We start from the raw sequence: 12,046 nt of genomic DNA on the forward strand, positions 1-12,046 counted from the left end.
TCAGCCCTAACTAGTCAATCCTACAGGTCTATCAAGACTAATTGCCCAGTGTCTCTAGAATCCACTATCTCTGTGCCAGAGTTTTGCAACAGCAGCTCTATCAGTATTTCAAACTGGATCATTCTCTGTGTGTATAGGGACAGGGCCCCATGCATTAAAGGATGCTTAGCAGCTCCTGGATGCCAGTAGTGTCCTCACCCTCTACCCTTCAATTATGATGACCAAAAACATCTCTGGGCACCACCAAATGTGCCCTGGGAGCCCCAGGGTGGGTGTGGGGGGAATTGCCCCTGCTGAGTACCATTGCTCTGTGCTCATGTGGAAATTCTTATAGATCATTGAACCAGTCTGCATACTCTGTTTCTCTCTTATCTTTCCCACCCCTTCCCCGATCCTGCAACCCCTGCTCCTTCATCAGTGTATTATAATTGACTATCTACTTGTAGCTCTTTTCTGCTCAGTGGTGAGCTCTGGGAACCAGGTTTATCTTCCTTGGCTTTGTATCTCTAGACCCTAGCATTCTGCCTGGTACACAAATAGCCAAATATATATTTACTTAATGAATGAATAAAAGGAATGAATAAAGGAGTGAGTGAATCGCTCCTGCCCTGCCTTTCAGATCTTGCACAGTTTATTGCTGGACTAATAAGCCAGCCTTTAGAATGGCTCTCAGCAACTGGCCACACAATGTCTTAAGCAAATGTTCTTCATCACTTGTGATCACAGAACTTGTTGAGAATTGGGGGAGATCAGCAGACCTTCACCCCTCTCAAAGGCCATAAGATTTATGTAACCTGAAGCCCATCCATGTGTACTCAGAGGACTCCTATTTCTCCAGATAGGACCTAAGCCAGAACTTTTCCCAGGCCATTGTTCTTCCTCGCCTTTAGGATGAAGTTCTAACTCCAAAACTGCCCACACAATGCCTTTCAACACCTGCTCTTGCCCTTCTAACCCTGTTTTCCTCTCATCTCTCAGCACACTTCCCTGCAGGCTCCCTTCCCTCGATCACGCCCTGAACTAGCCTGGCTCGCTGACACCTCCTCCACTTCTGTGGCTCGGCACCCCTTTACCCTCTTAGCCACAGGGCACATCCAACACTCCACTCAGGTGATGTTTCTCCTCGAGGGTCTCCTGCTCTCCCTACCCCAGGGCAGTGGGTACCCCTTCTCTGCTCCTCCCAAAAGAGTACAAAAAAACATGGTTTCCTAATACACTTTTCAGAAGCCATAGAAGGTCGGGAGTCATATGTAACTCACTACTGCATCCTCAGAACCTGCTTTAGGGCTGCCATGTGGGGTATCGCAACAGATGTTTGCTGAATGTGGTGTCTCCCCACCACCCACTCCCCACTCCCCTTGTTTTTGCTCGGTGGCCTATGCCAGGGAGCAGCTTCGACCCCAGCTCTGGGAATAACGCCAGTTTTAGACTGAAGCTCACCCTGATGAGGGCAGAGCAGAGAGAGAATGCAAGTTCATAATGACCTAGTTGAGGAGTTAGAGCAGCCCTCACCTGAAGCCAGTCCTGCACATTTTGTTTCCATAAAGCCATTAAATTCCCTTTACTTGTTTGAATACTGAGTTCTATTTTCTGCAACTCAGAACAATAAGAAAAAGCAAATGAATGCATGAAAAAAATTAATGAGTGGGTGCAATCAGTATTGCCCCAAACTCTTTTAACCCAGCTGACAGATGCATGGTATGCATTTCTTTTTGTCTGTCTTCCTATATTTGGGAGAAAAGAGAACTTTCCTTCTAAAGCCAACCCCTTTCTCCTCTTCCCCAATAACTGGTTCCATTAATTATTCCACATTCTGGCTTATGTCTTTGATCTTCCCCTCCCCAGTGGCTTCCTCCTCTGTACCTTCCAATATTCTCAGGTCTCCTCAGCCTCTCAAGCTCTGTCAGCACCTCCTAAGGCCACAGCCCCACCTCCTTCTCTCTCTCACGTTCAGTCTTCTCTGCAGGATGGCTGGTTCTTGGGGCCTTTGCACAGGCATGCACTGCAGGTCCTCAGGGAAAGCTCCCACCAGACTGACCTTCTCAGGAGAGTTTTGGACACTGGTCCCTGCCCCAAGTTCTGTGTGATGTGTGGCCACCCATCTCCAGGGTTCCAGAGTCAAGGTCTCAGGACTAGCCACCCAGGTTCTCAGGGCCCATTCAGAGCTGAACAGAGAAGGCCACCTCTGACCTGGCCTCCTCTGAAGAGAGTCTCACTCACCTCTTCCAGGAGGGCTCAGGTCATCAGCCCTGTGCCAATCACTTCCAGCCCTGCCAATCAGGTGGGGACCTGGCAGAGCCTTTGTCTAGATCTGATTGCAGTGAAGAACCAAGGGGTCTGGAAGGATCACCATGGGGCCTTGGGGCCTGCGCCAAGGGAGCAGGCTCACAGTGGGAAATAGGAGAAGTCCCCCTGGGTAATAGGAGAGGAGGGAGCCAGCTGTGCTCCAGAGTTCCAGCCCCTGGGGGAGGGAGACAGAGGCTCCTATATTAGAAACATGATGTTTTCATGCTTTTTGCTTTTTCTCTAAATATGTTCTTGCTGCTCCCATAGATTAAGCTTGATTCCTTCAGGAGATGTCAGACCCGTGGCAAATGCTTAGCTTCAGACCACAAGAAAAGGTGTGTTTATCCAGGCCAGACCTCGAAAGCAGTGTGAGGAAGCAGAGGGTAGGAATTGCAAGAAAGCCCAAGAGTGTGGGGGACAAGGTCACAGCCAGGGGCCCAGCAGCCCTCCCTGTCTGAGGAGTTTCTGGGCCAACCCATTCCTTGGGGCTCCATTGGAATAAAGTAGAACCACCTCCCAGGTGTGGTCAAAGAAACTGGAAAGTACTGGTAACTACCACCTAAGAAAAGACACCTGGAAAAGGAGATGCCTGAGTGAGGAGGGGTGAGGAAGTGGGAAGTCCTGGAGACACAGAACACACTGGGTCTTTTTTTAAAATTGATTTGAGAGAGAGAGAGAAAGGGAGAGGAAGAGAGAGAGAAAGAGGGAAACATGGATTTATTGTTCCACTTATGTGGATACATTCATTGGTTGATTCTTATATGTGCTCTGATCAGGGATTAAACCTGCAACCTTGGGGTATCAGGATGACACTCTAACCAACTGAGCTACCCAGCAAGGGAAAGCCAGACACCAAGCCTCAAAGCCCACCCCACCTCCAACCAGTCCTGTCAAAGGGTCCACAGTCCCACTCAAAAGGCTGACCTAGAACGTCATATACCCCACTCCCACCCCACCTACCCAGATGCACACCCTGCACAATCCCACCCCATTCAGGCACTAAAGAGATACACACACCAACACAGTTTTGTGGTTCCAACTGTTTTATACCGAAATACACATAGGCTGATGCAAAAAGGGCTGGACTGGGGGGAAAAGAAATGATGAAAGCGGTGATCCCAGGGTTCGATGTCACCAACTCTCGGAGCATGTGCCAGTCTGCCTGTCTGTCTGCTGCCATGGTGGGACGGTCAGGCCTGAAGGGCTGGAGGAGCTCAGCTGAGCTGGGCTGAGGCCAGTCCTGGGCCAGAGAGTCCTCAGCTGAAGGGTTTCACCAGCTTCATGGCAGCATAGTTCTAGAGGAAGGGAGGAGGCAGGGACACATGACAACAGCTGCCGGGAGGGACAGAGCCACAGAAGGAGGCGCACCTACTCAAACACCTGTTGGACCTTGCCCTCACCTCTCCTTGCCTCACTCAGCTCAACACTACCCTCCCGGTGCTCTTGCCAATCACACAAGCCCAGACCTTCCTGGAACTCCTCTGGAACCCTTCCACTTGGGGGCCACAGCTCATCAGTCCAGGGCCCACTCTCATGTTCTAACCAGCTGCCAAGAGGGTTCTGACCAGCAGGGCCTGCCCCGGCCTCTTCCGTCAGACAGGTGGCCTGAAGGCATGGCCATGGCTCTCCCCTCCCACACGGACTCAGGGCTCACTAGCCACCACTCTCCTGTCCAGAAAGCAGAGAGAGAGAGAAAGTTGGGGGGCTGGGTGTACGGATGACCCACAATGCAGGCCAGCACCTGGGATGGGTCACCCCTGACTAGACTCTGGCTGCTGCTGGATTGAAAGGAATCTCCCATCCCCACTCCTTCCCCCCAAACCATGAAAACACATACAACACAACACAGGGCTCCTAATTGGGACAGTATGTTCCCCAGCGCCAGCCCGGGAAAGCCAACTCTGGAAACAAAGCCTTCCCGCCAGATCGCCTCCTGCCTCCCTACACTGGCCCTGCTCCCAGCTGACTGGCAGGGCGCTGGGAGGAATCAGACAGGCTGCCCTCCTTGTCTCCCTCCCAGGGGAATTTCCAAGAGGGTGAGGGATTAGACCAACTCGAGGGAAGCAGCCTTGGCCTTGGGCTCCTGTCTACCCCACCCTCTGCCCTTTCCTTGGGCCCAAAAAGCCAGGTGAATGTCTCAGAGCCAACCAGGTAATTGAGCAACTTGGCTGGAGAGAAGCAGGATTTGCTCAGGTCACGGCAATGGTCTGCCAGCACAACCATCTGTAGCCTCAGGCCCTGGCGCCCCTTTGGCTCTGGACCTCTCACCGAGGATCTGCCCCCCATATGCCAGCTCTGGGACAGGGAAGGAACGGTTGGTATTGTAAAGATGACAATTCCCAGAAGAATTCAAAGGAGGGTGACAGTCACTGTTGGGGACCTAGGAGACAAGGGAGGGCTCTGACCAGGGCTAGTGGTCAAAGGGCTGCTCTGCTTCCGCCCACAGGGCCTGGGGCTAAGGCTGCCCTAGGGACAAGGAAGGACCAAGGGCTGGGTGACTGGAAATCTCTTTCTCTCACAGCCAGGCAGCAGTGCCTCCCTCCCTGGACCCCGAGGGCCTGGTCTACTGCCCAAGTGCCTCACAGGGAAGGGACCAGCTGGCCGGGGGCAGGAGCTAGGCACAGAAAGGACAGGGATGATGTCACTCTGGCCCTGCCCCTGCACATCTCTTAGCTCTTCAGGAGGAGGCTGGCTTCATGTGAACCCCCCCAAGGAAGGTGAAAGAGCTCCCCTACCCACATTGCTAGTGACTGCATGTTGAAGCTGACCTAGCCCAGTCCCATCTGTCCTTATGCGGATGGGAGGGCCTTGCCAAGGTCACACGGAAGTCACTGGCAGAGGCAGAGCCCAGCCAACATCTCCTGACTCCAAGTACAGAGCTCCATCCTGCATGAGAGCAATTCTGAACCCTGAACGTGCCCAAAAGGCAGGTTCTCCTCAGCAAACTGCAGCCGGCCCAGGACTCTGCATTTCTAACTAGCTCCCTGGGGCTGCTGCCACTGCTGCTCCTCAAGTTGTTAGAAATGTTGTTCAAGGTCATTTCATTATAATGTTGCTGAGATGCCATAGAAACTTACCACCTGGTTTTGTTATATGTCATTTCACTTTAAGTGGCAGAATCTATTGATGATGGTGAGTGAGCATTTACTGTATCAGGAGAGTGCTCCTATTGTGATGAAGACAGTTAAAACCACAAAGCCATCACTGTCGGTCCCTGACATGGACTGGGGGACCAGCAGAGGGGACTGTCTGGTCTGGGCTCTAAGTGACAAAGGAGGCTCTAGGGCCAGGATGGCCAATGCAAGGGTCTGTACCACTTGTCTTCTGTCTACTAAACTCCCCTGGGCTGAGCCTCATGATGGAGCACTTAGTTGCACCCCTGTCTGCTCTCCCTCACTGGCTTCACTGTGTCCCCAGAGGACTGAGCTTCCCACCAGCATGAGCCTCATCACCTTCTCCTTCATCCCTACAATACCCGCCCACCTCTCAGACATACTGCACAGGCTTAATAAAGTCCTCACCTGAAGGACATATGGCCAGATGCCCTCAAAATGAGAAGAGATGAGCCTGAGGGATGCTGGGCAAGTACAACCTCACCTTCCTGACCCTGCAAGCCAGGCCTGCCACATCTGGGGACACCAGATCCCAGGCCCTCAGGGCAGCTCACACTCCAGGGCACCAAACTTACGCGTGCCCTTCCATGGCCCATTATCCAACCTCGTATTGGTAATTTCTTCTTCCTTTGCTTCAAGCACCCTCCAAACTGCACAGGCTTCAGTGCCCCACAGCCTGGGCACACCCGTGGACAAGAGCCATACCTGGCCGATCAGCCATGACTCTTCTCGCCGAGCCTCAGAACGCATTTCAGCAAGGTGCTCCAGGCTCCAGCCAGCTCAGAGGGCCTGGCCTGCAGCCAGACACACCAGCCACGCTGCACCTAGGCCCTCTTTTGTCACTGGTGGCCTGAACAATACCTTCTGCTGTTCCCCACAGTCTATGTCAGGGACTGAAGGGGATGGCATGGTACTTTTAACTATAGGAAGTGCACTCTGCTGATACAGTAAGTCCCCACTTAACATTGTCAGTAGGTTCTGCCACATTAAGTGAAATGACATATAATGGAACCAAATTTTTACCACAGGCTAATTGATATAAACAAGAGATAAGTTCCTGTAACAACATCTCAACATTATAATGAAACAGCAACCTCGAATGGCACTTCTAACAAACAGAAAACCTGCTGACACAGGGGCTTGCCAGTCCCGAGGGAGCGGGCCCTCCACATGCCTCCTCCTCCTGGAGGGCTCACACAGGCACACACTGCACGGCGAAGGCTGCCCCCTGTGGGCGCACTGCAATCGGCCAGTGGCCGGCGCTGCCCCAGACTGGGGTCCACAGTGTCCAGAGCCCTGGGTGAGGCACTGTGCACAGGCTGCCCTGCAGCCCTGAGCCAGTCCCTACCCTCTCTGGGTGTCTCCTTCTCTGCCGTTCCAATCAGAGTGACATGGAGTTGAATATGCCATTCTCCCCACTTTCATACTAATTTGAAAATTTCATTTTGATAAGGTTAAAAATTGTGAAGAATATAAAAAGTCAAGTATCAGCCCAGTAACACTGTGGTCCCTCCAAGGTTTGAAGTCCCAGAAACACTGGTGTGGGGGCCAGAGCATCTTCAGGGCTCCCCTGAGGAGTAGTGAGGACCAGGGAAGCTCAGACAAGAATAGGGCCACATATCCTCCTCCCTTGGGTGGGGAGACATAGAGCTGAGGAGAGGGGGCAGCAGCTGGCTTCTTACCAGGTGAAAGGGGCCTTTCAATGTGCATTGTGCCACGTGAGAGACTTCTGGGCCACCTCCTGCGCACCCACACCTTCTCCCTTGCCTACTCTGCTGCAGAAGGCAGGACACACTCTATCTTTATCCTCAGATGGACAATGAGACCCTCCCTGGCCCCAGGCCCTCCCTTTTTCTGGACCCCAGCAGTTGCCATCCTCACAAACAGAGGGACCTTCTCCTCTGTTCTGTCATCCACACCTTCCCTTCCTGACCCAGCCCCATACCCTCCTTCAGGAAGGGTCCCACACCCACCCCTGCCTAGGGGGCTCACCCTCTACCAACCCTTTGATTACATAGTCTAAGGGCATACTGAGGACAGCCATGTCTCCCCATCGAGATCGAGTTCCGTTTCCCCTGTTGGATTCCCCAAGGGCTAGACTTTGTCTCCCTGCCAGACTGGGGACTTCCCAGAGTAGGAGTCCTGTCTCCCTCATAAGACTATGGGCTCTGCAAGGACAGAAGCTACTTCTCTCCATCAGCCTGGGGGTCTCCGAGGACAAGGACAGACTCTCCACCCATGAGGCGAGGTACTGCTGGAGGTCAGAGCTGGACGCCCACATTAGAGCAGGAGCTCCTTCAGGACAGGGCCTGTGCCTCCCCCTCAGGCCTGCTCACCGGGAAGGCGTACACAAAGATGCCCAAGAACAGCAGCAGGATAAAGAGAATGATGAAGAGGATGATGGTGCACCGGAACCTCCGCCACAGGATGAACTTCATAGTCTTGTACGGGGAGGTGAACCAGAGGAAGGAGGTGTCAGGGCGCCTGGAAGTTGGATCGCAGAGGTCAGCAGGGCAGCCCTGCCAGGACTGCTTTCCCCATGTCCTGCTCTCAAACCGCCCTGGTCCTCCATGGTCAGCCCCCAGGGCCTGCCCAGCCTCAAGCCCCCCAGTTCCTGCACCAAAACTCAGCCCTTCAAACCTGCATTCCCTTCTCTAAGCCTTTGCTATGGTGTGAACCCTACCCCTGTTTCCCTCCTCTTCTTGATGCCAATAAGCCCTACATACTCTCAGAGGCCCAGTTCTCTGCCACCCGCTCCAGGACACCTTCCCTGCTGCCTTCTTTCCTTCCTGACCCAGGACTTAATCACAAACTAGAGATTTGGGGGCTGGGCAGAACCTCAAGGGGCTGTCACATTCAGTGATCAATGGACTCCGAGCCCCAGAGAAGCCAAGCCACCTGCCTAGATGCAAATGGCTGGTCCACAGTCAGGGAAGGATGGCGGCAAGTGAACCCAGACAGCTGGGTTTCTCTCACAACCAAGATCATCAAAATCTTCTCCTAGGTCAGCCTCCTGACTCAGAGAGCATGCAGAATTTTGTGTCTCAATAATGGCCAGTTTAACTGCATGCTGCTAGGTCTCCTGGGCCTGTCTTGCCTTTCCACCCAGATCCCAGCATCCTTGGGCCAGGATGGCTCTCCCATGGCACTTGGGACAGCACCACAGTAAAGTGGGCTGCCTGTGCTAACTCTGACTCAAGCCACTCAGGCCACAGGGAAGCACCCACCAAATGCAGCCCTGACACCACTCCCCCTCCCCAACAGCAGTCTCTCATCCCTTAGGAACTGCCTTCAAGGCTTCTACACCCATTAGGGGCCTATTGAGGTAAGGCACACAGGGACCATTCCCCCCATTTCACAGATGGGAAAAGTAAGGCTCAAAGACAGAAAGCCACATTGACACCACAGGAGAGCCATGGAAGGCTGCTTGGTCAAGAGAAAGACCTTGACTGGGCTCCAGAGCCAGTCAGACCAAGTGTGAGAATTCCAGCTTCACTGCTTTTCTTATTCAGCTTTGCTGAAATTGTTTCCTCATCTATAAAATGGGGACGACAACAACAACCCAGCAGAGAAGATTTCATAACACAACTGCACATGCTATAGAACAGCTTGCTCAGCACACAATCAGCAGCTGCCCAGTGGTGCCTACTTCCGGAACCAGCTGAGGAGTCCAGTGTTCCTGGAATGATGTCTGTTGCCTGCCCCCTAACACTGTGCAGCCCTATTCGGGCCACATGGGCCTTGTGACCTCTGTGTGACTATGCAACAGATGCCTCCTAGACTGTAGCTACACGTTCCTGCCCCCCTGGGCACCAGGGGTCAGAGGCTAGGCACTGACCTTGGGTCCTCGAGTTTGGGGTTCATGTTGGGCTCATCCCGGCCCTGGCCAGCAGGCCGCTCCTCATGCTCACTCTCTGCTACAATCTCCAAGGTCATCTCTAGCTTGCCCTGTGGGGACAGAGAGAACCTGGTGAGGGACACAAAGGCCTGGAGAAGAGTCATACTGGGACAGTTGTGAGAGCCACATTATTTATTTATTTTTAATGATATTGGGTTGATCTGATCATAAAAGCAGTAACTGCTCCTTGTAGGACATTTATAAACTACAGAAATACACAGGTATCCCTTGTTTTATTGTGCTTTGCTTATCGTGCATTCAGATACTGCATTTTTTACAAATTGAAGGTTAGACCCTCCACCAGCAAAAAGATTCTGACTTGCTAAAGGCTCAAATGATGGTTAGTATTTTTTAGCAATAAAGTATTTCTAAATTAAGGTATGTACACTGCTTTTATAGACAATGCTGTTGCACACTTAACAAACTACAGTATAGTGTAAACATAACTTTTAAATGCACTGGGAAACCAAAGCATTCCTGTGACTCATTTTATTGCAGCTGTCTGGAACTGCACCCACAATATGTCCAAGGTCTACCCGTGTAAAGAAAGAAGGGCATCAGGCACACCTCCGCTACGTGGAGCCGAGCGCTGTTAACATTTTTATGCATCAGAGCTGTTTTCTCTGCAAGTATATGAGACATCACACTGTGTATGTATAGTTCTATGGCTTGCTCCTTTCACTTAGAAAGATATTCTATATAATTACATGTCCTTTCAAATTTGCTTTGCAATAGCTATAAGACAGTCTATCAGATGGTTGACCATAATTTGTTTCATAAACTACTTATTTTGGTTTGTTTAAGTAGTTTCCAACTCTGTAATATTATAAATCATGCCACAACAAATATCCCAAAACACAATTTTTAAATTTTAGCTGGTTATTTCTTTAGGAGAGATTTTTAGAAGTGGGATGACAGAAGGCAAAGGCATAAATATTGCTAAGTCTCTTGCTGTCTATTACCAAATTGCTTCAAACATGGCAAAACCATCAGCACCCCCAGCAGAAGTAAATGAGGAGCCTGTCTCTGTATCTTCACCAGCAACAAGCATTTCTATTTTTTTTAATTCTAATTTAATAGGCAAAAGTTTTCACATTAAAAAATATGTCTTTATTTGCCCTGGCTTGTGTGGGTCAATGGATTGAGCACTAGCCCATGAAGCAAAGGGTCGCCAGCTCAATTCCTAGTCAGGGCACATGCCTAGGTTGCAAACCAGGTCCCCAGTAGGAGGTGTGCAAGAGGTGACCACACATTGATGTTTCTCTCCCTCCCTTTCTCCCTCCCTTCCCCTCTGTCTAAAAATAAATAAATAAAATCTTTTAAAAAATCTTTTAAAAATATGCCTTTATTTAATTTCTAGAGGGAATAAACCTTTTTAAATGTGCAATGTCCAATTTGTACTTCTTTTGTGTATTATTTATGCAGGCCCTTTGCTCATTTCTCTTTTGATGTGTTAGTTATTTCTTGTTCATTGTAATTCCTTATACAACAAAGACATCTTATTTCAAGGGCCACTTTAGGGTTGGCTGACTGCCTACTATTTTTAAATAAACTGGCAGGGATTCACTTCCTCTGCAGAGGAAGGACAGTTCACAGTCCCCTGTCACACCCCTGAGCAGACTCTGGGCAAAAACAGTAATGCAAAGACAGTCCCATGTAGGCTCCTGTGCAAATGACAGAGGCATGACCCCTATCCTCTGCAGGAGGCCCAGGCCACAGGGGGTCCCAGCACACAGATCATGGTGAAGGCTAAGGAGCAAGAGTACAAACAGGATCATCAGAGGGAGAAAACAGGGTCAGAGGGAGATAAGGGCATTTTAGATTTAAACAGGCTCCCCTGATCTATGAGCCTCAAGGGAAGGAAGGCTGGGAACTAGAAAGGAAAGAGGGCTGGTGCCTTGGAAAACTGAGAGGGTGGGCAAGACAGGGGGAGAGGAGCACGGATGTGCCCCATAAACCCTACAGAAGAGTAGCCCCATGCCTCCACTGGGTCGGGGGGAGCAGATTTACCACCAGTATCTTCTTCTCGCCCTCCTCTGCCACACAGGGCCACCAGCCCTTCACTGTTTTCTGTTCGAAAAGGGACACAAACCACTCTGGGTGGAAAGTGTCATCCAGAAGGTCCAGGGAGCACTTCTCGGCTGTCTTGGCAGGCTTGGGCATGTGGTTGAGGTCCAGCTGCAAGGCACCTGCAGCAGAGAGCAGTTTCTCAATCCTCGGCAGCCGAGGCCTGCCCAGGGCTGGGCGGGTACCACAGAAACTCACTGCCACCTCCTTGGCCTCCAGCCACGGGCTCAGCCACTGGTCAAAACCCTCAAACTGCAGCTCCTCATCCGTGCCTTCTTATTCCCTCTATACAGCTTCCCATCCATCTGCATGGGCCCACTAATCTACCCTTATTGATCCACCTTAAAGAGCTTCCCACTGCTCAACTATTTGTCCTACTATGCACAAATCCATTCATTCACCCACTGTCTACATCTTATCATCCATCAATTTTTTATTGTTTTTATTGTGGTAAAATCTATATGACATAAAATTTGCTATTTTAATTCAAAATTTATCACCCCTAAAAGAAACAGCATACCCATTAGCAGTCACTCCCCATTCCCCCTCCTCCCGACCCTGGCAATCCCAAGCCTACTTTCTGTCCGTATAGACTTGCCTGTTACAGACATTTTGCATAAATGGAATCATACAATATGTGTATATTTCTTGTGTGACTTCTCTCACTTAGCAGGTTTTCAAG

At 50.9% G+C, this 12,046-nt stretch overlaps 1 protein-coding gene across 21 annotated transcripts in view; it reads right to left on the reverse strand.

Annotated features, from left to right (window-relative positions):
- Positions 1 to 3,311: 3,311 nt before the first annotated feature.
- DYSF (dysferlin) overlaps positions 3,312 to 12,046 on the reverse strand; it is a 202,106-nt gene continuing 193,371 nt past the window's right edge. For all 21 annotated transcript variants that reach the window (XM_028514757.2, XM_028514759.2, XM_028514753.2 and 18 more), the window contains 4 exons: positions 11,308 to 11,486; positions 9,238 to 9,347; positions 7,736 to 7,883; positions 3,312 to 3,581 (listed from right to left, as the gene is read on the reverse strand). In XM_028514757.2, the coding sequence (XP_028370558.1) occupies positions 3,543 to 3,581; positions 7,736 to 7,883; positions 9,238 to 9,347; positions 11,308 to 11,486 (476 nt within the window). In that variant the 3' untranslated portion in view covers positions 3,312 to 3,542. The remainder of the gene's footprint in view (positions 3,582 to 7,735; positions 7,884 to 9,237; positions 9,348 to 11,307; positions 11,487 to 12,046) is intronic.

Source organism: Phyllostomus discolor, chromosome 6, assembly GCF_004126475.2.
Source record: "Phyllostomus discolor isolate MPI-MPIP mPhyDis1 chromosome 6, mPhyDis1.pri.v3, whole genome shotgun sequence".
NCBI lineage: Eukaryota > Metazoa > Chordata > Mammalia > Chiroptera > Phyllostomidae > Phyllostomus > Phyllostomus discolor.